The sequence below is a fragment of the Rhodamnia argentea genome, chromosome 3 (genome assembly GCF_020921035.1).
Source record: "Rhodamnia argentea isolate NSW1041297 chromosome 3, ASM2092103v1, whole genome shotgun sequence".
In the NCBI taxonomy this organism is placed as follows: domain Eukaryota; kingdom Viridiplantae; phylum Streptophyta; class Magnoliopsida; order Myrtales; family Myrtaceae; genus Rhodamnia; species Rhodamnia argentea.
In genome coordinates, this window is record NC_063152.1 from 33,070,734 (window position 1) to 33,093,920 (window position 23,187).

Sequence of the window (23,187 nt, forward strand, 5' to 3'; positions counted from 1 at the left end):
TGTCTCTTGCTCTCCCCGTTTCTCCGTCCACTCCCAACTCCAATTTAATACTTCAAAAGCAACGCAGCTTCTCATCTACACTTTCAAACTCAAAACGAACGCTCTCTCTCTCTCTCTCTCTTCTCTTTCTCTCTCTAGTGCGTCCTCGATCTCGCCGGCGGAGTGGGTTTTCGTTCGTCAGTCGGCGGTGAGCTGTGGGATCCAGGTTGATCTGACGCTGACGCCATTGCCGCCGCCGCCGCCCGCCGGGTCCGATTCAGCGAGCGTCAGGTGAGAAGATGGATAACTTGATCTCGCTCGTGAACAAGATACAGAGAGCTTGCACGGCTCTCGGCGACCACGGCGACACCAGCGCCCTGCCCACCCTCTGGGACTCTCTCCCCTCCATCGCCGTCGTCGGTGGCCAGGTCTCCTCCAGATCCCCCCCCCTCTCTCTCTCTCTGTGTGGAAACGACCGCTTGTTTTTGAAGAATCTATGTCACCACTGTTGGGTGACGAGCTTCATTTTAACTCATGGTTCACCGATTGAGCTGCCTCTCCCTTTCACTGGTGATTTCGTTGCTTGCGGTTTGGCGATCTGCGATGTTTCCTCGCCCTTGTTTGTCGTGCGAATTGCTCGCTCCTGTTTCGGGACTTCTGTCGAGTCATCCCCCTTTTTTAAAAAAAAAAAAATTATGCGAACACTCTTTCCTATGGAGCTCAATTTTAGCTCGAATTGATGTGTGAGCTGGTTTCTCCGTCTTTCTATGGGCGACTTGTCACCCGAGTTTAATGATGTGCGATATTTTCTCGTCCGTGCATCTCGTGTGTTTTGGGTCGCTGCTGTGTGGTAGCTTCTGTCAAGTGCTGGCTAGGACGTCAGTAATGACGTACGATGAAGTAGGAGCTTCACTCAAGATTTCTTCTTGTCTGGAGTAGGAGCTATACTATACCTGATGCGTTTTTCCCCTCTGATGCACTTTGCGATGTCACACAGAGTTCAGGAAAGTCGTCGGTGCTGGAGAGCGTTGTTGGCAAGGACTTCTTACCTCGTGGCTCTGGTAAGGCTCCCTAACTTCTTCTTACCTTTGGTTTTTACTTCTTCGTAAGTCCAGAATTTGGAAATGTTATGAGTGAACAATTTTTGCAGGTATTGTTACTAGACGTCCTCTTGTCTTGCAGCTTCACAAGCTTGAAGAAGGAAGCAGAGAATATGCGGAATTCCTTCACCTTCCACGAAAGAGATTCACTGACTTTGGTGTGTTCTTCGTGATAATTTTGTAACTTAAATATTGTTGATTAACCATATGTGTGGGGTTGGAGTTGCCTGCTTATGCAGACTGACTTCATTTCTCATGCACTGCCTTTGACTCACTAGTCTATGGGGATATTAGAATCTACACAATGCCAGTTTCCCAGAGTGTTATTATACACAGCATCATTCTTCTGATTGCACAAGTCTGTGAGCTCACACTGGCTTATTATTTCTGGCTGTCTGCACGAGTTGTCTCATAATCATGAATTATGTATACAAATCGAGACATGTAGAAATGAATTGAGTACTTCCATATATTTTGGCCCAATGTTGGTACTTCTACTAATGTTTCCACACAAACATGCCCACGGCGTACTGACACAAAACATGAGATTTGATTGGGTGGAGGAATTTTTCTCTAAGATGCTTACACGCTGATGTCAATTGAAATTATGCAGGTGCTGTGAGAAAGGAGATCGCAGATGAAACTGATCGAGAGACTGGTAAAACAAAGCAAATTTCAAGTGTTCCAATCCATCTTAGTATATATTCACCTAATGGTATGTCTTTTCTTGGCCGAACACCTAATTACAATTTGTGTTGTTATTTTTCTGTTGACATATTGTTGTAATAATCTTTGACAACTTGTTTTACTCAATTCTTGTTGTTTTATAGCCTTTCTTCTCATGATCTTTTTGTTGTGCTTATTGTATAATTTATCTTTGGCAGTTGTCAACTTGACTTTGATTGATCTTCCTGGGCTCACAAAGGTTGCTGTTGGTAAGTCACCTCTTATCTCGCCACTGGAAATTTCTTCTCCTTTTGTTGATTGAACTGAGGTTTCTCTATAACTTGATGGTATCTAGAGTTGAAAGTTTGAAATCTGTAAGAAGACAACAAGTTCATTCAGTCATTGCAGTTCCTGTGCTGAGTTCATCCGTGAACAGATAGTAGAAACCATCCATCCTTTTTTGTTCCGCTGCATGTACTTTCAATGCATTTATGCCAACATGAATAGCTTACACTGTTTTTATCATAAACTGACTGTGCTCTTCAAATGGATGTTTTTTGAAAATAAGAGGGCCAACCGGACAGCATTGTACAAGAAATTGAGAACATGGTCCGCTCATACATCGAGAAGGTATTGTGCATCATACCTCATCCGTTGTTTATTTTGGATTGTAATTTTTCAATTACTAAAAGATTTAGCAGGTTAACTCAACACAAGATTTTCATTCAGCAACTGGTTATTGAGCTTATAAGCTGGGTGATTGCTTGGAAGACACTTCTGGCTATCAACTATAAGAACTGTTTTTGGGTCCATGAGGAAGAAAAAAAGAATTTTTTTTTATTTTGATGTCATTTATTGTGCATAACCTCTTATGAATAGCATTAGGGCGAATTTTTTTGTTTGAAGGTTTTATGTAGCCTGCTGCAGCTCTTGTTTTCTTTCATTAGGAGGGGCATCCAAATGCTTAGATTTTGCAGCACCTGTTAAGTGTTCACTTTGGTTTAGTGTTCAAAGGGTCCTTTGGTATTTGAAAGAAATACTTTGGCCCCTTAAGTCTCATAATGTTGAGATTCCTGCTTTATTCAAGTTATAGGCATACCTATAATTTTTGCTCTTAAGTGAAGAATTTGTTCCCTCGATTCCAATGACTGTAAATTTATGTCATTGTCTCCTAAGATAGGCACACACTTTCGTACTCATGATGACTACCTTTTGGAACTATCCAAGGTGACAATAAAGAACTTACTAGTTCTTGAATCTTTATGCAGCCTAATTGTTTAATTCTTGCAATTTCACCTGCAAATCAAGATCTTGCTACATCTGATGCAATTAAGATCTCTCGTGAAGTAGATCCTACAGGTAACATTTCTATTTTTGTTCTTTCCACAGTGCAACTTTCCTACTCTCCATGGTTGAATTTTCGTATTTGTCTCTGGTCCTTGGACTTGTTAAGAAAATATCATGGGTGCTTTCCAGAATCTGTCTTCCTTTTAGATCTCCTAAAATGTAACTCTTGCAGAGATGTGCAAATGTGAAATCCCGTCTTTGCATCATTCTATCTACATCTCCATGCATTTTTTATTTCTAGTAACTAAGTTGCTGCGATTATTTATTTTTAGGGGAGAGGACATATGGAGTCTTGACAAAGATCGATCTAATGGATAAGGGAACAGACGCTGTTGATGTAAGTTTTTTGTTTTTTTGGTCAAACTGTTGATGTAAGTTTAAGAGTATCTTTTCTGCAGAAAGATAATGATTTCTATTTACTCTGCATGTGGTTTATTTTGGGTTTTCTGCTTATAGTTTTCACTTTTCATCGCATCAACAAAATGCTGATCTGAGTGCGGTCAGGAGTCAGGACTAGGTAGAGCCTGATGAATTTGCATGGACGTCTTGTCGTTGAAACATTCATAACTGTCCTCGTGCTTTCACATCTCTATTATGTTGACTAATATTTTAGGTGCTCTTATTGCAATTATGAGCACCCCATTTTGATGCATTCTCGCTACTGAGGCTGATATTCTTTGGCTTAATAGATATTGGAAGGGAAAGCATATCGGCTTAAGTTCCCTTGGATTGGGGTAGTAAATCGATCCCAAGCTGATATTAACAAGAATGTCGACATGATTGCTGCTCGCCGCAGAGAGCGTGAATATTTCTCTAGTACTCCTGAATACAAGCATCTTGCGCACAGAATGGGTTCAGAGCATTTAGCAAAGATGCTTTCGAAGGTTGGAAAATCGTGATGATTTCTTTGTGCAACCAGTTATTCAACTTCATCCGGTAATGCTATCATGTTCATTGCAGCAATTGGAGAACGTAATCAAGGCCAAAATACCAGGCATCCAGTCCCTTATTAACAAAACAATTCTTGAGCTTGAGACTGAGTTGAGTCGTCTGGGCAAGCCTATAGCTGCAGATGCAGGAGTATGTGTCTTATTTTTTTTTCCCATGCTATGTCAGTTTCATTCTACTGTTTTTTTTCTTTTTAAATGAAGACCAACCATGCCATTTTGCTACCTCTACACTTTCGTTTTGGGGGTTGGAATTCTCACTCCTCAAGCAGGAGTACCAATAGCATGACTGCATCCCTTAAGTTCATATGCTGCAAGAAGAATTATTGATCATATCTTACTAAAATGCAGGGAAAGTTGTATTCAATCATGGAGATATGTCGTCTTTTTGATCAAATTTACAAGGAGCATCTAGATGGCGTGTATGTATACAAGTTCATTCTTCTTGTCCAAACCACCTCCTTATTATACATATATGTTATGAAGGCAGTAAGAGTTGATATTATTTTCGAGTGCAGGCGTCCAGGAGGTGACAAGATTTATAATGTTTTCGATAATCAGCTTCCTGCTGCTCTTAAGAGGCTGCAATTTGACAAACAACTTTCCATGGAAAATATTAAGAAGCTCATTACAGAAGCTGATGGATACCAACCTCATTTAATAGCTCCTGAACAAGGATATCGCCGTCTGATCGAATCTTCTTTAATAACTATTAGAGGTCCTGCTGAGGCTGCTGTTGATGCGGTATGCTTTTAACACACAGAAGATTACATAAAGTATCTGACATGGAAATGCATACAGTACTCTTGGTTGGTTTGTTTTGTGATTAAAATGTTAAAAAGGTCGATCAAATCAGTTTCCTTTCAGTGTAAATCTTGGCGTGGTTCGTTAGAATTGTTTGTACATGCTTTATGATGGGGAATCAGAAAATTGGTAAGAATTGTGGGAGTATCAGGAATTCCACATGATTCTGTGGTTGTTCAATGGCAGACCTACCTTATTTCAGTGTGCCTGTTTCCTTCTAACACCACAATCATATGTCTGTCGCCATATTAAACAGTTTCACTTTTTGGGCTTCTGAGTAATTCACTATTTATTTTCAAGTTTCATAAGACAAACAGGAAGCTTGGGATAAGAACACCACAAGTGTCATAACTTTGTGAGTACCATAACTTTCAATTGATCACTTGAGTGCCGTAACTTTTTAAAAAATTTCATCCCAGTGCCGGAAATCCTACGTGGCATAGCACTTGGGTGTACGTTTTTTAAAACTTCAGTGATTAATCGAAAAGTTATATGGCAATCAAGTGATAGAAGAAACAGTTATGATACTCAAGTGAATACCATACGAAAATTATGGCACTGGTGACATCCTTTTTCCATGATGCTTTATTATGTTATTTGCCTATGATAATCTGTGATATGGATATGCTCATGGGTGTGTATTAGTGTTTGCTATGAGTACTGAATATCTTTTCCTTTGGCCAAACTACAAAAACTGAATATGTCTTTGCTTCACTTCAGGTTCATGCTCTACTGAAGGACCTAGTGCACAAGGCTATTAGTGAAACACTGGTACATTTTCTACTGAACTATATCTCTTTTAAGTTTCTAGTGCACAAAGCTTATGTAAAGAGCTGCTGCCCCTTTCTGTAGTCTTGACCCAATAAGACAAATACAGCATGTTCTTGCACATGGGCATTCTGTTGTTGAATGTCCTATTTTGAAGAATTGAAACACCATATAATATAACTAAAGCCAGAATTACAGGGGCTAGAGAATACTTAACAATTTTCCATTTTGGATGAATCTATAACTCCAGTGTCACATTTTGGACTTGTTAATGTTTTCGGGACTTGGGAGGTGTTATAGGACGTCTGAGGATAAAGAGAATTTGCTAGAATTGAGAGCGACAAAGCCTTAACAAATTTTGATACATTCCTGTAATATTAAGAGATAGAGATAGTGTTCCACTTTATGAAAACTGGATTTCAATGGACTTAATTACTTTATCAGGTATTCCTTCTGAAAGGTCCACAATTAGCGCAGAATCTGCCACTGTTTTATATATTCTTAATGGAGACAATCATAATTCAAGTTGGACCTTGAACATCTCCGGGTTGTAATTTGTTAGTAGTATGTTCTTTGAGGTTCTTTCTTTGGAGTTTCCTATGGATGAGATGCAACTAGGAGCATTATGACTGAATTGTTTTGAGGTTAAAACCTTTACGTTTCAAGCTTAAGACCAAAAAAGACGAGAAAATTCGGCGTAGGAAGCAACTTCTTGAGCACTGCTTTTGAAATTGGATGGTGTTTGCTTTCCTGATTAGATCCCATGGTTGGTTTAACAAGTTCTGGTTCCTACTTATTGGTCTCTATGCACTGAATTTAATTTGCATCTCGAGCATCATGTTGTTTTAGAAGATTGAATGATAACTTCATTTTCAATTCTTTCTTTTTCAAAACGTTCGTTTCATTTCTATTGCAATTTCTGTTTGATAAGTATGCATTGCATAAACCACTTATTTTAAAACCAGAGTAACCACGTGCATATACAGGCAGTCTGGCTAACAATTGGTATATATTCCTCAACTTCAGGAGCTAAAGCAGTATCCTGGTCTCAGAGTGGAAGTCACTAACGCTGCTTGTGAATCACTCGAGAGAATGAGGGAAGAGAGCAAGAAAGCGACACTTAAGCTGGTCGACATGGAATGTGGTTACCTGACAGTTGACTATTTCCGGAAGCTCCCTCAAGATGTCGAGAAGGGCGGCAACCCATCACATTCACTATTCGACAGATACAACGAGTCGTATCTCAGGCGGATAGGTGAGATGTGGAATCCTTATTTGTCACATCATTCTCATGGAGAAACTATTATGATTGGTCTTAAATAATACGTTACCCAATAAACTGATTGTTGAAGTTCCTTTTCGCGAAATGTAAAACAGGATCGACGGTTCTGTCCTACGTCAATATGGTCTGCGCCAGCCTGCGCCACTCCATTCCTAAATCCATCGTGCATGGCCAAGTGAGGGAGGCCAAACGAAGCCTTCTTGATCGTTTCTTCACTGAACTTGGTTCAATGGAGGTGAGAATGGGACGATTTCTCCTTGTGTGTTTTTTCATCGAATCACATTAGTATACTGAATCTAAAATTCTTTCTGCAGCAAAAGCGTCTATCATCGTTATTGAATGAGGATCCGGCAGTCATGGAGCGACGTACTGCCCTTTCACAGAGACTTGAGTTGTACAGGAGCGCTCAAACCGAAATCGACACAGTTGCTTGGTCTAAGTAAAATCCAGTGTTGTTCACTTCTAAAGCTTCTCTTTTCGCTCAAGTAATTTAGTATGGGATCTGTTCTGCTTGTCGTCGCGGCCAGTCACATTGATGGGGATATTGGTGAAGCATGAGCACCCGGTTGATGCGGCAGTGTCTGGTGCTGAAGACAATCTTTTTTCCACACTGAATGACGATATACATGTATCAGTTTCCTTCCGTCTGTAATGCGTGCAATGATACGTCAATCTGTATCGTACGAAAGACTGAATTGTTCGATTATTCTAAGGTCATTAGTAGGTGAAGCAATTGCAATTGGATTTGTAATGATCCCATCCAGCGCGCGCCTTTACATAAACCAGAAATAACCAGCCGATTTTAACCTAATCCCAATCTAGAAATGACACTTTGTAAACTCAAGTTGAGTTTGCTTTCTTAACAAGAAAAGCGGCAAAATCGTCCTGATAATTTGTACTGGACAAAAGATCAATTAAAGAATGAGATGATGATGCAAATATTCATAAATTTTAGCTCAATATGTAATGTGATCTTTGAATTTTTAATTTGTTCAAGATAATTTCTAGTGTTTTGGTGCATGTTTGATATAGTTTTGAAATTATATGAAAATGTTCAAATGTTGTCATTCCATTAATTTAAATTCAAGGATAACATTGAATATTGTTATATAATGCAAGAACTAAATTGAACATATGTCAAAAGTCCGGAGACGACATTGCACATTGAGCTAAAGTTTAGGAGTTATATTAAAAAAATTAAAAGTTCGGAGATCACAACATATATCGGGCCAAAATTCGGGGGTCATTGATTTTTCATGATTTGATAATGCAAAAACAAGCAATCAATACGGAATAATTTCATGGGACAAAATTGTCTTATTCGAAGTTTAACAAAATGCCTTCGCACTAATTTTAGATTTTTTTTTTTTTTTATACTAATTTTAGATTTTAAACATCGGGGAAAGGTGGGGTTTCAAAGCTCGTTTCAGGAGCAAGTTATACAACACGTTCTGTTTCTGCTCCTTTTTTGCCGTTGCGTTCAGCGACATGCCAACAAGGCATGTCAAACGACGGCGTTTCTGAGATTCTTGCCTGTCGCTCCCTCGTAGGTGAAACGTCCCTTCAAGAAAGATTTCTTTTTCTGACCAAAAAAAGTTCAAAAAAAAAAAAAGTGAGGAAGACTTTCGTTTGACGAAGACTTGGCGAAGACCAAAGTTTGTCGAGATGAATAAATCAGAGTTCTGGATCTGCCCCGTGACTCTTTCTCGCGCCTCATCAGATCCGTTCTCTCCGTGATGTTTTAAGGTGTGCTTCTTGTTTCTGATTTGGGTTACATTTGCGTCCGTGAAACCTTTCTTTTTGTGTACGTGTTGGGGTTGTGATTTTGTCTTGGCGACATTGAAGTTCCGATTCCTGATGATCATTTTTGAGGTCAAAAAGTGAAAGGAATCAACTTTGTCAAAATGCCATGGGCGTGATGTTTCATGTGTGGACGCTATGTAATTGTAGTGGACGAGGTTCGGTTAGTCCATTTGCTTTTGTGTGGTTTTGCATATGTCACTGCAGGTTGAGGAATTTCTTTCTCTCTCTTTCTCTATCTGTGGCTGATAGTGGAGTAGCTGTGCGGAACCTCGTTAGTCTTTTAGGGGGTTTTCATTGAATTATTGTTAATAGGTCAGGTTTTGCGTATGTTTATGCCCTTTTGAGATGAGCCAGTGAGTAAGCTGCAACAGAGGTCAAACATTCGGTAATTCTGCTCAAATTCATATCAGTTTTCAATGCACCCGCGATGGCATCCACAGTATGTGTTTCTGCGTTCCTGTCTGAGTGCGTATGTACCTTTTTCAGGTCTGTCTATGCGTGTTTTCCGGTGCACGTTGTGCTTGTTTAATGTGGAAACAATAAGAAGCACACTTTGGGTTGAATTTGAAAGTCAAAAAGTTTGTATAAGTCTACAAAGAAATGTGCATTACTTTCGTTGGGAAAAGATATGGCATGCTAGATTTGTTTTGAATTTGGATGTCATCACACTTTGTTTATCCTATTCTGCCTTTTTCATTGGGATCTCTTTCTATCTGCTTGGCTATCACTATATGACAAGGTGCAAAAGACGAGACCAATGTTCAAAACCACATTTCAAATGTCTAAAAATGGGAATATGTCGGGACACATGGTCATTGCTATATACAAAAATCCAGTTTGACCTGCGACCCAGCAATCCACCTGGGAAAAGTGTGCAGATATGTCTAATAAAAAATCTGTATCAACTTAATCGAAGTTAGAAAATCTCAAGTTAAATCGGTCCACCTCTTATGGCCCGTGTCTCCATTTAATTGAATTCTGTCTATTGTTATATTGTTGTGTGCATTTTGACTGTGAGATTGCTTGGAATGAATTGGATGTCATCATGAACAAGCCAGTGCAAGTTCTCTCCTTGGAGTATTTTGAATTTTCTTCGTGAAGAGTCATAGCTTGGGGATGGTGTTGATCTTTTATATTATCAAACTTCCTGTTTTACTCCTTTCCCTGTTTTGTAATCTGTTCAAGCCTTTTGTTACGACTGAAAAGTTGCACAAAAATATTCTTCCTCGGTGTCTTTTCAGATTTTTGTTGCATAATAATCTGCTTGATCTTTTTGGGATAAGTGGAAGTTGATAGGATGTAGATTAAGGCATAACCTGAAGAGGGAAGATTATTCAGAATCATTGGGCCGGCTCAACTCCCTGCCGAACTGCTTTGTATGTACTCTTTTAGAGGCTGGATCTACTGTTCTGGACAGGTTGACCTTTAAGCTCATACTTCTACAGTCCAAATAGTTAGCGTTTTGGCAGATTTCTTTTCTCCCTGAACTTTACATGACTATTGAAGGAAAATGTCCCTGATGCATAATGATTGGATGGAACTTAAAACTTCGTGAGGCAGCTTAAAATAGTTGTATGTGTTAAAGATGCACAGATGATCCTTATAGTACATAGATTTAGTTACGGTGAAGGAAGTCAAGTACAAATATGGACGTGCAGTTATGCACACACTAACCATTGTCATTTGCTAACTGCCATGCGATTGTTCAATTCTGAGCAGCTTTCAGGGATAAAAAGAAGGAGTCTTAAATGAACTTGTGGTATTATGGCCTCTAAGAGGGAAATTTTTGACCTTTCAGGGCCCTTATACCTCACCTGCATTGACTGGTAAGACCTTCAGATTATCTTTTGTCATTGAACAAAACACCTAAGTCATACGTTTTGTGTTTCCATCATGTCTTGTCAAAATTCCTAGAGGGTTTCCTTCACCTTTGTCTCAATTATTTGGTGATGGATAATTTTTGTGTCGTACCCGAATTTTGAACATGCAAAAGTAAGCACTGTTCTAGCTGTTCAACTTTTCCATAACTTAACATGGATTAGCGAGGTTAATAGTACGAGAAAAAACCGACTAAGAATGTGCATCTGTGGTGTAACTTCCATCTACATTTGTATTTAATGCTTTCTTAACTGACGAAATTCCCTAATGTGCCACGGGTGCTCATCTCCCCTTGGAATTCATTTAAGCTGGGGACGCATATCTCCGGTTACTTCATCATAGAGTTTTGCAGATACTAAGCCAAAAAGGAGGAATTTTGCTAGATAGGTGACATTTATATGTCATAGGCTGTTATTGCTAAGTGTTGATTTGCCTGCACATGAGCCACATATTGTAACTTTGTCCTGCGCGGTTGCCATGTAACACTCTATTGGTTCATGGACACATCCAATTCATAGTTTTTGGACAGAAGCAGCATGTGCGGGGTGCCAACTCTCGTTCTGCACCAAGTTCAGACTGCATGAGAAGCCTTTTTGAAAATATGACATTTAAAACTTCTCTCAAATCAATGTTTAGCTCTCGAGTTTCTTTTTCTTTTCTCATGAAACGATGATATGAGTATTTAGAATAGTATAGCTACAGATTTTCTTATCAGGATACATATTGATGAAAATAACATTCTTTGGACTACTAATATAGGAATAATGCACATCATCAGAGGTCGGTTGCTGCTTGTTTGGTCCAAGGTGTCTATATCTTAGAGCGGGACCGCCAGGCGAAACGTGAAGGACCCCAGGCTCTTGCTCCTCCTTGGTGGGGGTTTTTCAATTTTCAATTGCTGCGCGTACTCGTAGACAACAAAGACTCTTCTATCTTCGGTGCCATCTTTGAGTATAAGCCTCCATCACCCTCAGGTGGTTGCTCAGCAGATGGACCACATTTCGTGGTCGCCTTCCGAGGCACCGTGACCAAGAAAGAATCGATCTCTCAAGATATTATGCTGGATCTTCACTTGATCCAGCATGGGCTCCACTCGACGCCTCGCTTTGAGACTGCCATGCAAGCGGTCCGAAACATGGTTGCAACTGCCGGCGATTCTAGGGTCTGGTTAGCTGGTCACTCCCTGGGGTCTGCCATTGCTATGCTAGCCGGAAAGAACATGGCCAAAACGGGATCGTTTCTCGAGTCTTTCCTCTTCAACCCGCCTTTTGTGTCTGCCCCGATTGAGAAGATCAAGAACAAGACAGTGAAGCACGCTATTCGCTTCGCCACCAGCATGGTCACGGCCGGACTCACGTTAGCCATTAAGGCTCCGCAACTCAGGGATCAATCCGCCGAATCTTTTGCAGCTTTGGCTGCTTGGGTCCCTCAACTGTATGTCCACGCGGCTGACCCTGTCTGCTCGGAATACATTGGCTATTTTGAGCACCGAAATAAGATGCAAGAGATCGGAGCAGGAGCTGTCGAGAAGTTAGCTACTCAGCATTCTTTGGGATCGCTGTTCATGAGCGCGTTGGGGAAGCAGGCAGAGCCTTTGCACCTAATCCCGTCGGCAAATCTAATGATCAATTTAAATCCGTTGCCGGAGTTCAAGAGGGCACATGGTGTTCATCAATGGTGGGGACATGACCTGAACCTGCAGTCCAAAGTTTACATGTACAGTTAGTATTGGTGGTATTGGTGGACTATTTAATGTTGTGCGTGCATTTTTATCTACTGGTGTGACAGAACTTCCGCAAAGCCTTCAATAGGCAGTTGTTTGCTGTCCCTGTGCCGAGTTTTGTGTCTGCTGATCACTGTAATTTGGACCTGTAGAGATGCTAGATTGAGTTCTATGGCACATCTTCTTTTTGGTGTCGAAACTGGAAAGAGTACTGCATTTCATATGGGGTTTCCTCAAACTTTGGCTCCTGCACTCAGGACACAGTTTAGTCCACCAATAATGGAAATACGTCAAACTGCTCAAGTGATCCCTAAAGAGTACATCAACAATCCAAAATATACCGTCAGTGTGGAAGTGGCAGGTCGGTTTTTCGTTATAGAGAGTCCTCTTGTCATTTTTCAATTTGGAGATTGAAGCAGTGTTTTCTACCTCTTTGTGGTTGTGAATACACAAAGTCTTCATCTTCTTTATGGAATTGTCGTGGTGCTAAAACCACCATTTTACAGCATAAGTCCCATCTAATTTAGAACTTTAAGACTGGTTGGGTGACCATGGTTGCTTTTTTCACCAGATGGAAAGCCCTTTTCTTCACTTTCTTCCAATGCAAATCAAGTGATTAACAACTCTAATAGAAAACAGTTTTGTTAAAACAGCACAAAAACGACAGCATCTAATTCAGGAACTTTCCATTTGGTGAGAAAGCTTGAGGCCGTCGTCAAGGGCCGGGGAGCAAGCATTTAGGTTTCATGCCCAAAGATAGAGTTTTTAGTTCAACCGCCGCTATCTAGTCATATTTTAAAAATGATTTTCGATTTCTTAAAAAAGAAATCATTTTTCTGAATTTAAACATAAAATCATGTTGACTAGGAAAGCATTTTCCGTTGACTCGTTTTCCTAAGTGATCTAAACGCCGAAAAATGAGAAAAATATTTCCTGCGAGGCGAGTGTTGCCTATTTGAGTCCTTATTTCTCTTCATTTGATTTTTAATATATTCCACTTTTGAAATGTCAAGAGGTCGATAATTTATAAATTATGTTAAAGAAAGAAGATGAAAAAGGGTACGGTAGTTTTTCCGGTCAATTTTTAAGCTTTAGCATCACTTTTCCTCTACAATTTTGACAATGAAAAGTACTAAAATTTATAAAGCTGTCCAAAAATATATCATATTCTGCGTGCCGATTTTTATATATTGTGAAACAATTTATGTTAATCATTGTTCATTAAGTAAATACTATGAAATTCATACGTTAAATATTTTTTTTTAACTGAAGCATAAGTCCTAAATGTGAAAATAACTCTTTTTTTTTTTCTGTATTTTGCATTTATTACGGCTACAATATCGAGAAAGGAAAATAAAAGGAAAAATGAAAAAGGAGTTTCTCTTTCCTTCGTTTTGGCCCCTTTTTGAGGCGAGGAAATTCGGTTCGCGTTGAGCCGTCTTCTCCTTCGGACCCTTCTCTCTTCCACTGCCATCTCCACTTCCGGCGATCATTTGATGCGATTCTCTGAAGTTCGGCCTCGCATTCTTCCCCAGTTCCAAGCTTTTCTCTTCGAATTCTGATCAGCTTTGGAGCATTGTTGGAGCTGAATTCCTTGAATTTTCTCCGCTCCAATCTCGTTTCCGATTCGAATCGTCGTCTCAACTTCGTGCGCGAGCCTTCAAGACATTGATTTTGTCTACCCCCATGTCGTTGTTTGACGATATGGAGCTGGGTTTGGCCACGCCAGCTATGTCGGACGAAGAGATTCTAGAAGCTGACCTCATTACTGTAAGTTTTATTGCTTCGTGTGATGGTCTTATTTGGTTCTGGTGAGTGAATGTTTACCAAGAAGAATCAGTTGAGTCGAGAAAATGGTCTCTTCTGGGCTGCTTCACGGTGTGGTCTGGTGGTGGCAATGAATATCTCTTTTGGAATGTGAAATGGCGATGATACGCGAGTCGATTCTTGCGAAGAATGAATGCTGCTTTTCTTATAGGAATTAACTCCTCGAGAATTTTTCATCACCATGGTTTTTTTTTGGAAATTTATTTCTGGACGAAATTTGGGAATTGGAATGACCTTGGGAGTGTTGTCCGGTAGAGAGTGTAAGGTCGAGGAGACTATAAGGAGTAATGGCTCCTTCTTTTAAATGTGAAGTTGATTATTTCATTGATTTGTGGAACTTAACAAAGGACCTTGTCAACGAATTTAAGGTTTCATATATCTGATTCTACTTGTGTTTATATCATCCTTGTCAAATATATGAACTTTACGGAATCTTTCCTTCGTGCTCAACATATGATCGTATAGGTAAAGAATTGAGGTTAGCCTTGTGATGCTTTGATTTTTCTGTAACTGAGTAGTTTTATAATTTTTTGTACACGCAGGACACTGCTAATTTTGAGGGTGAGAGATGTGGTCTATGCATGGATCTTATCATCGACAGAGGGGTCTTAGACTGCTGCCAGCACTGGTAACACTTCTTCACAATGCGCTTTAGCGTCTTAATAAACCTGCTTTTTTAAAAGGAAGGAACAAACATGGTAGAATGATTAGAACTGTTGCTATTCTGCTGAGGCATTGCCATTAAAGCCATCTTGCTTATTAAGTTTTTATGTGACATATACTATTTGACACATATATGTGGACATAGGAATGAGCTTACTTTTAAGCATCTTCAATCTTTTAGTTTTAGTTATGTTCTTCAATGCAATACTGTTTTGAGTTTAACATGATGAATCTGTTGGATTTTCAGGTTCTGCTTTACATGTATTGATAATTGGGCTACCATCACCAATCTTTGTCCACTTTGTCAAAGTGAATTTCAGTTGATCACTTGTGTTCCTGTGAGTGACACTGAAGCCTCAAACTATAGCCTTTTCTTTTTTCCAATTTATGCTACACTGTCTGTGTGTGTGATTATGCGTAATATAAGATTAAATACTGGCTTTAATTGAACCTGAAGGTATATGATACTGTTGGAAGCAACAAATTTGAAGAGGAGCAAGGCTCAAGGTACTTTAATATGTCTCTTGTCACTGTAATGTTCCATATGATCTCAGTTTTTCATTTCATCATTCGCCATTCTGTTACTAGAGAAAGATATTTTTTTGGAATTACTGATGATTAGAGTGTCAATAAAATTGAGAGTGTTGAAATTCGAGTAAATCCTTTGGGATCTTTTCTCAATCAAAGATTATGCAGCAACAACTAATGTTCTATTTTTCTTGTCTCTTCCTATTTTAATAATGCAGGGAAGACGATTGGTGCGTTGAAGGAAAGAATAATACTCTGTCTTTTCCATCATACTACATTGATGAAAATGTAATTATCCTTTATGTGAAATAATTTCATGATTTCGGCCCTACATTTCTTCCTTTTTAGGCTTCTAAATGTTAATCAACCTGCTGAAGAAGACAATTACACCTCCAAGGTCGACTCATGTATGTTACAAATAGAGTGGCAGAACTTAAAACGGGGTTGGCTTAGTCTTGGTACATCCATACTGGTCCAGGGGTCTTGGAAATGTGTCCTACCTTCCTCTTCCCCCTTGGGTAGTTGAATGATTCTGATCATACCTGAAATTTGACATTTTGCATTAGCACAATCACAATATGAAGATGTTAGAGTCGAGATCGTTTAAATAGTCACTAGATGGAATTTCACGTCTCAACTTTGTCTTTGGTTTGCGTTTTTATCTTCTCATAATGCGTCCTTATGAAAATGGCATTTTTCTAGGCAGTTGTCTGCTTGGATGGAGATGACTGCAAAGTTCGCAGTGGATCAGCAAGTGCTGAGGGTGATTCTTATCTCGATACATCGATTGCTTGCGATTCGTGTGACATATGGTAAAGGAAATAAACATTGCCAGTTTGATTTGTATTGTAAATACAAATTGGTATATTCATAACATTATACAGATTAATAGGGAGGTCTCCATTCTCTTTATAACAGAATTAATATACATTAGATCCAATTTGACTTTTGCTGAGGGTGTCTTAATTTTGACAATGATGTATGCTTTGCTATTCATAGTGCATGCTTAACTAACTGAAGAGAGAGAATCAGATTAGAAGCTGTTGTGGTATGAGGCGTAGTAAAATTTCTAAAGTATGAAACATCTTACAGCAAATACTTGTCTTCTAGAAACTGACGTGCATGTTTGATCAATTTTGGATTTTTCCCCTTGTTATTTTGTTTCTTCATTTGTTTTCTTAGAGCACAATTTTCCTTTGATTTATTAATTTGTCCGTTACTAACTGTATCTTCGACTTGCATCGAAATAGGTATCATGCTTCCTGTGTAGGATTTGATCCCGAGGGCACATCAGAGAATACATGGTTATGCCCCAGGTTTGTGCAAGAGTTGTTTTCCTCATCGATCATAGTGCATTTGCCACTTTGCTTCATCTTCAGTGATGGTTTTGGTTCCAAGGCACAATTTAATAGAATGTTGCCAGGAGTTCATCTTATATTTGCATTTTTTTGTTCGTTTGCAAAGTAATGGAAAGTTGTACAGGCTAAATGAATTACCCAAGCAGAGTACTTTGGTAAGAACTGTAAGTTTCATGTCCTGTTTATGAAATTTTATTGACTTTGTACACTCTTGGAAATTTGTTGGGCTGAGAAGCATGGGTTGGCGAACGGTCCAACCCTTGATGTTAAAAGAGCATTCTTAGAATAAATAGTTAGCTGACCAAATTTCCATATAAACCTTATTTTCCTTCCACCTCTTTTATTTTCTATTTCATTGGGGTTTATCTGCAGATGCGTGGCTCATCAAATGCAGAATGATCTTAGTTTAGCTTCATTACAAGAGTCTGGCAACATTTGGTGCCCCGGAAATGTGGGTCGTGACTATATGGTAGACGATGCCTTGTGTGGGAAAGTGTCTGTAGCTGTTGCTGATGCTGGAGAGACAGCTATAGTTGTTTCCATGGTTCAGAGAGATCTGCAGATTGAAATGCCAAATGAGAATCCATTGAATGTTGAAGTTGATGAGGCCATAAGAAGGGAAAGCATGGCATTAGTTGCTGATGCCAATATCAGAAAGGTGGAAACTGAAACAGTGGAAAATAGAGCTACTGATCCCGAACCAGCGACACAAAATGTGGTCCTGTCCTTATCACAGGATACCTGCTCTGTTATACCACCCGCTTCCTGTGCTTTCAGTGAATTGAAGCCTAACAATGATGAGAATGCAGCTAATGAACTGAGTACTAGTGGCTGTCAAGATGTTATTGGCAAGTTGTTTAGCAAATCCAACCTTGGAATGAAGACATCTGAATGTATAGTTTCGGTTTTCACCTTGTTCTTTCTATTGGCTCTTTCTCACCCAGTAATTTCAAGAGTAGAAGTACAATCGATGTCTTCTCTCTCTCCCTCTGTAGGGCAAAACACTGATGGGACAAAGATTGAAACAGATGATGCAACTAATAATCAAACTGGTCAAGATTTTTCCCAGACGACTGTTATGGAAGATTCTACCTTAGATGGTACGGAAAGTTTGTCTCCTTTAGGGCTTTTGAGGATTGTTTTTAGAGTTTCTCATTATTGATTTGTTTTCAGCAAATAATACTGCACCTGATGCTGAAAAAGTTCCTGCAATACAGACTTGTGCAAAGAGAAAGCATACGAGTTCCCGGTAATTTCCCACAATATCTGTATTGTTCTAGGTGGCACTTGGGGCTCATTTTCTTATGATGCTTATTTTTCGATCCTGTTCAGTGTCCATGTACTCTCTCTCGTTCTCTCTCTCTCTCTCTCTCTCTCATGGTTAAATTCGCCATTCTGCTGTCCATTATTTGTAGTGTGTCGCCTTCCTTTCACTAACACGGCTACTTGCTGACAAATTATTTGCGATATGTAATGGGAAAAGAACTTTTCTTGGTATAGGGAGTGCCTGCCTTTAAGAGGACAAACAGTCCGATCAGTTTATCTTTATTCAAAATGTCATTTCAGATTTTTCCCTTGTGGTATTATTGTCACTCGCCAGTTAGAAAGTTCTAGGAATGCATAATCGGGTACTTTGTTTATTAGTTGCATGTCAGTTATCGATATCATTACTTAAGAGACCATCATTGTGGCATGAAAAATGGAGATTCTAACTTCAAGTTACTTTTCTGTAATTTTTGGGCACTATCTTCTTAGTGTTGCCATGCATGTGATTGGTGATACTGCAGTACCCAAAGCAGAGATAAAGACTGAAGTTGTCCCAAAGAAAAGGAGGTTGGAAGAGAATGTTGAAGTTGATTGCTTCGAGGACCAGACTGACACATTAGTTTCTGATGATACCAAAAAAAGCACCATCCTTGCGGATGTAGCGGATAAATTCAGTAACAATCAAGAAACACCTCCAGATATAATGAATATAGTTAAGGGAACGGGACGAAAGTCCTCTGCCACTGATAAAACTTCAGCAAGAGGAGAAAATGCAGGTGGTTTGCGGATCAAGAAGATCATGAGGACAGCTGGTAAGGACGAGGAAAAATCAATCTTGGTCCAGAAACTAAGAAAAGAAATAAGAGAAGCTGTTCAAAATAAATCCTCAAAAGATCTTGAGGAAAATCTTGTTGATGCTAAACTTCTTGCTGCCTTTAGAGCCGTGATTGCCGGCCCTAGAGTTGAACCTGTTGAAAAATTAACACCTTTGGCTGTCAAGGCAAAGAAGTCACTGTTGCAGAAGGGAAAAGTACGCGAAAGTTTGACAAAGAAAATATATGGATCATCTAATGGGAGAAGAAAACGTGCATGGGACCGTGATTGTGAGGTCGAATTTTGGAAGTATCGTTGCATGAGAGCAACTAAGCCTGAGAAGATTGAGACCCTGAAGTCAGTCCTTGGTCTCCTTAGAGGGAATTCAACAAATTTGGAGATCATGCAGGAGCCTGATCAGCCCTCTTCAGATTCTATCCTTTCTAGGTTGTATTTAGCAGATACTTCTGTGTTACCTCGAAAGGATGACATAAAGCCTCTCTCTTATCTTGAAGTCGATTCTGAGCAGAAAAAGGAGCAAATTATCCCTGGGGGGAGGAGTGTGGATCATGGTATTAAAGGGCCAAGCTCAAAACACAATGCTCCAGTTTCCAAAGTACCTGCTAGACGCCCAGAAGGATCATCAGTTTCCCATTTGAATAGTTCAAATTGTGGTAAAGGGAAGGACATGGTTAGTAAATCAGATGATTTGAAGAGGGATAAAAGAAAGTGGGCCCTGGAGATTCTTGCTAGGAAAACTGCTTCTGCTGGTACAGGTGCTACTTCTGATGAACATGAAGACAACGCCATTCTTAAAGGAAATTTCCCACTGTTGGTGCGTACAATCTTCTAGAGATTACTTTAAGTCGTGCTGTCTTTGCATAGATGCAACTGATTATGGAGTCATCTCTTTGTATTGAGCAGGCTCAACTACCAAAAGACATGAGACCAGTCTTGGCTTCTACTCGCCATAACAAAGTTCCTAAATCAGTAAGACAGGTATGCCCTGCCTAGTGCTGTGTCTTCATAGACAGACTAGACATAAACATATGGATGATTCTGTTTTTGTTAGTTTTCTTCTGTGAAACATATGGATAAGAAGAGGAAGGGTTTGGATTTGGAGATTTTTTCTTACCTTCGTCCCTAGACCAAACCACAGCGCCACTGACCTTTTGTCCTAACTCAAGGTTCTGCCACCGTATGTGATTCAGACATTCCGAGACCAAAGTGTTGAAGCTCTCTATTTAAGGATGGACAGAATAAGAGTTTCATGTTGGATGGTTACATCCTATTTTGGGTGTCCCCTATATAGAGATAATCTCTCACATGTTCTGTCGTATTGACGAGATCAAGTTGTGTGATCAATGGTGAGAATTTGAGCTCAACCTCCTTCATGATTATGTAAACCACTGAAGGAATAGAGCCAGAAAAGAAATCTATATTTGACTGTTTCTGAATATGCTATCTTCTTAAAATATAAAATTCCACGATTACTAATTGGTCGTTTTAATTTTTTCTTTAATATGATAAGAGTAACATTCAATTTTCGATGAATTTACAACATCTATGGAGAAAGACTTGCTCGAGAGATGCATTCGTTCATCGCCAAACGTTCAAAGTGATTGATTGCTTTCTTAATATAGTCATGAAGGTTGTGTTATTTGTACTCTTTTAATCATGATTCTGGAGGTTGCCCAGCTTTTGAATCTCATAAATGGTTACTCTACAGAAACAGTTGTATCGTTTGACCGAGCACTTCTTGAGAAATGCAAATTTGCAAACATTATGTAGAACTGCAGAGACGGAGTTGGCTGTTGCAGATGCCATCAATATTGAAAGGGAAGTCGCAGATCGGTCAAACAGTAAGCTTGTGTATATAAATCTATGTTCTCAGGAGATAATGCACTGTGCAGAAAATAGCAAGTCCTCTGGAGCAATTGAACCCACTTCCCTGTCTCCTTTAGCTGTTCCTACTGAAAAACCAGAGCAAGGCACGGAAGAATACTCCGACCCAGAGGTTGAAGTAGCATTAAGAGCTGCTGGTCTTCTATCGGATTCTCCTCCAAATACTCCAAGTCTTACTATTGGAGTCCTGGGTGAGGAAAAGGTTCCCTCTGCAGAAGCTGGAGAAGAAGTGCATGATAATATTACCCAAGCGGGTTGTGATTCTGAGACAGACATTTATGGCGAGTTTGAGAATAACCTGGGGGATAAAGATGATTTTGGCAATGGTCCAGTGAAAGTCCCTGAGCAACCAGAAGAAGAAGAAGGTTTATCTAAGACGGAAGGGGTTTTTTTGTCTTCAAATTCTGAAAATTTGGATCATGCTCTCGATTCCAAACCTTCTGAGGTTTCCTTGTCTGAATGTTGTGAATGTGCGAGCATCAGAACATCTCCTGAGGAGGATGTGGGCAATGAACCTAGTGATTCTCATAAATTTTCATGTGGTCATGTCGGGGAGCTGCCTTCAGTACGAGAATGTGAAGAATTATATGGTCCAGATAAAGAACCCTTAATGAACAAACTTTCTGTAGGAGTAGGAGGGACAGAGTGTGACCTGACGGATAAAGAATCTCGAAATGGAATAGGAATTCCTGGAGATGTTAAGACTTGCGAGCCCAGCCGGGAGGTAGAACAATCAGCTGGAGTCTTCACGCATCACAAGTCTTCTGGTGGAAAAAAATCTAGTAGTAAGCAAGAGGACAGGGAGAATCGTGACAGAGAGCGGTCTGATGATACCGAATCCATAAAGAGAAAGGTTGGTACCTAATGTGATTCATTCTTATACTTCTTGCATGAAATAATGTTCAAGGTTTCCATCCAACGCTTAAGGATTTGGGAACAACCGCAATACTAATGTATGGAAACCATCCCATTATAATGAGGTTCACTTACAACATAAAAAAGCGACAGTGTTTTAGGTTAGCCGTCCCTATTTCTTCAGAAGACTGTGTCACGTCACAATTGACTTTCTTTTCTCGTTTGTCGTAGCATGACATAAAAACAGATAAAAATCTATGACTCCAGAAAAGTTTTTCAGTTCGCAAGAAATCAATCTGATGTTACTTTTAGAATGTCCAAGCTTCCAATTTTCCTCTTTTTATGTGGGAATTTCTCGTTCAAAATTCAGTCATTTGGATTTCGCACAGGTGGAAGCATACATCAAGGAACACATAAGGCCACTATGCAAGAGCGGTGTGATCTCAGTTGAACAGTATCGTTGGGCGGTTGCAAAATCTGTAGAGAAGGTTATGAAATACCATCACAAAGCTAAAAATGCCAACTTCCTCATCAAAGAAGGCGAGAAAGTGAAGAGACTTGCGGAGCAATATGTTGAGGCATCTCAACAGAGGGGAAAAACCGACCCATTGTAGTAACCGCCTTCATCTTCCTTGTCTTTTTACAAAGTCAATTTCACTCAGATAACCCAACTTAGAAATTTTTTTCACGACCATTCTCTCTATCTTAGCATGGTTCTCGTCCAGGGCATTGTACATATAGACAACTGGATGATGTGTCAGAAGAGTCAAATCCTTATCAGTGAAGGCAGTTCTTCCATTGTTGGAGGTCGGGCTGAAAATGAGGATGACCAAATCTTACGCCTATGAAACTGACTTTATATCATGCGCCTAGACCAGATTTTACCTATGTACTTTTTGCCCCAAAAGGGTAAGTCGCTAGGCGCTAAAGTAAAGCCGTTGCTGGCGAGACAATAGCAACTGTCAATGGAAGCCATTTATAACTTGAAGGTGACAGATTTGCTGGTTTGTAATTCTTGCGCGGTTAGGTATTATAGTAAGTTTCCCAAGGTATGAAAAAGGAAAAAGGATCTCTTTAACAATGATGAACGGTTAAGGATTGTGCAAACCAACGCTGGTGAAACTTGTTAGTAATATTTAGGCTTCGAGAAAAATGAGTGATTTGAAAATAATTTTCTAAACATGATCAAATGTATCACTTGAAATAATTAATTAGTAAATAATATTTTTATTATGGATAATAATTTATGTCTAAATATTTGCGTAAATGATGAAATTATTTTTCTTTCATTCATTTTTATGGGAGATATAAGTAATTATTTTGTGAAAATATTTTTTAAATTATTCATTTTTGCGAAATAAACAAAGGCTTAATGCGAGTGTCTTGTTCTTAGGATACTTGTTAAGCGTATAATCATTTCAGAATTGTTCGACTTTTTAAGCATCAATTATGGATTAATTTTAATATTCACTATTTGATATATGTTGCCAATAACTTTTATATTTGATCTCTTTATTAATTAATTTTAATTATTAATCTTATTCATTTTAATTAATAAATTATTATGAAGATTTTAGTTTGGCAAACTTGAAATCGAAGTCACTCCTATACGCGGAATCTGATTCCTTAATGATTCCCATTACTTTTGAGAATTGAATTCGCCGTGAAAGAGAAT

The 23,187-nt window shown here is 39.3% G+C and overlaps 2 protein-coding genes across 6 annotated transcripts; both read left to right on the top strand.

Annotated features, from left to right (window-relative positions):
- On the top strand, positions 1-7,622 carry LOC115748006 (dynamin-related protein 5A). Of its 2 annotated transcripts, XM_030684361.2 has the most exons (16): positions 2-407; positions 977-1,040; positions 1,130-1,237; positions 1,693-1,794; positions 1,964-2,014; positions 2,314-2,375; positions 3,014-3,104; positions 3,365-3,429; positions 3,782-3,976; positions 4,053-4,172; positions 4,391-4,461; positions 4,558-4,783; positions 5,564-5,614; positions 6,638-6,866; positions 6,989-7,128; positions 7,208-7,622. In XM_030684361.2, the coding sequence occupies exons 1-16, from the start codon at positions 279-281 to the stop codon at positions 7,334-7,336; spliced, it is 1,833 nt and encodes a 610-aa protein (XP_030540221.1). In that variant the 5' UTR covers positions 2-278; the 3' UTR covers positions 7,337-7,622. The 2 variants fall into 2 exon arrangements, with proteins under 2 accessions (XP_030540220.1, XP_030540221.1); XM_030684360.2 differs by having other exon boundaries at positions 1-407; positions 4,391-4,783.
- Positions 7,623-8,491: 869 nt separating this feature from the next.
- LOC115748008 (uncharacterized protein At4g10930) lies at positions 8,492-22,376 on the top strand. 4 transcript variants are annotated; one of them, XM_030684364.2, is made up of 14 exons: positions 13,672-14,067; positions 14,661-14,752; positions 15,035-15,125; positions 15,245-15,294; positions 15,534-15,603; positions 16,018-16,127; positions 16,566-16,631; positions 17,046-17,566; positions 17,669-17,773; positions 17,847-17,922; positions 18,429-19,587; positions 19,677-19,751; positions 20,482-21,510; positions 21,902-22,376. In XM_030684364.2, the coding sequence occupies exons 1-14, from the start codon at positions 13,984-13,986 to the stop codon at positions 22,124-22,126; spliced, it is 3,753 nt and encodes a 1,250-aa protein (XP_030540224.2). In that variant the 5' UTR covers positions 13,672-13,983; the 3' UTR covers positions 22,127-22,376. The 4 variants fall into 4 exon arrangements, with proteins under 4 accessions (XP_030540227.2, XP_030540224.2, XP_030540225.2 ...); XM_030684365.2 differs by having other exon boundaries at positions 18,432-19,587; XM_030684366.2 differs by having other exon boundaries at positions 14,667-14,752.
- Positions 22,377-23,187: the final 811 nt, after the last annotated feature.

Coding starts and splice junctions, on each gene's coding strand:
- LOC115748006 (XM_030684360.2), top strand. CDS start 279: ATGGATAACTTGATCTCGCTCGTGAACAAGATACAGAGAGCTTGCACG. Junction 1,238..1,692: donor AAAGAGATTCACTGACTTTG/GTGTGTTCTTCG, acceptor GAAATTATGCAG/GTGCTGTGAGAAAGGAGATC. Junction 4,784..5,563: donor CTGAGGCTGCTGTTGATGCG/GTATGCTTTTAA, acceptor GCTTCACTTCAG/GTTCATGCTCTACTGAAGGA.
- LOC115748008 (XM_030684364.2), top strand. CDS start 13,984: ATGTCGTTGTTTGACGATATGGAGCTGGGTTTGGCCACGCCAGCTATG. Junction 15,604..16,017: donor CATACTACATTGATGAAAAT/GTAATTATCCTT, acceptor GCATTTTTCTAG/GCAGTTGTCTGCTTGGATGG. Junction 17,567..17,668: donor TGGAATGAAGACATCTGAAT/GTATAGTTTCGG, acceptor CTCCCTCTGTAG/GGCAAAACACTGATGGGACA.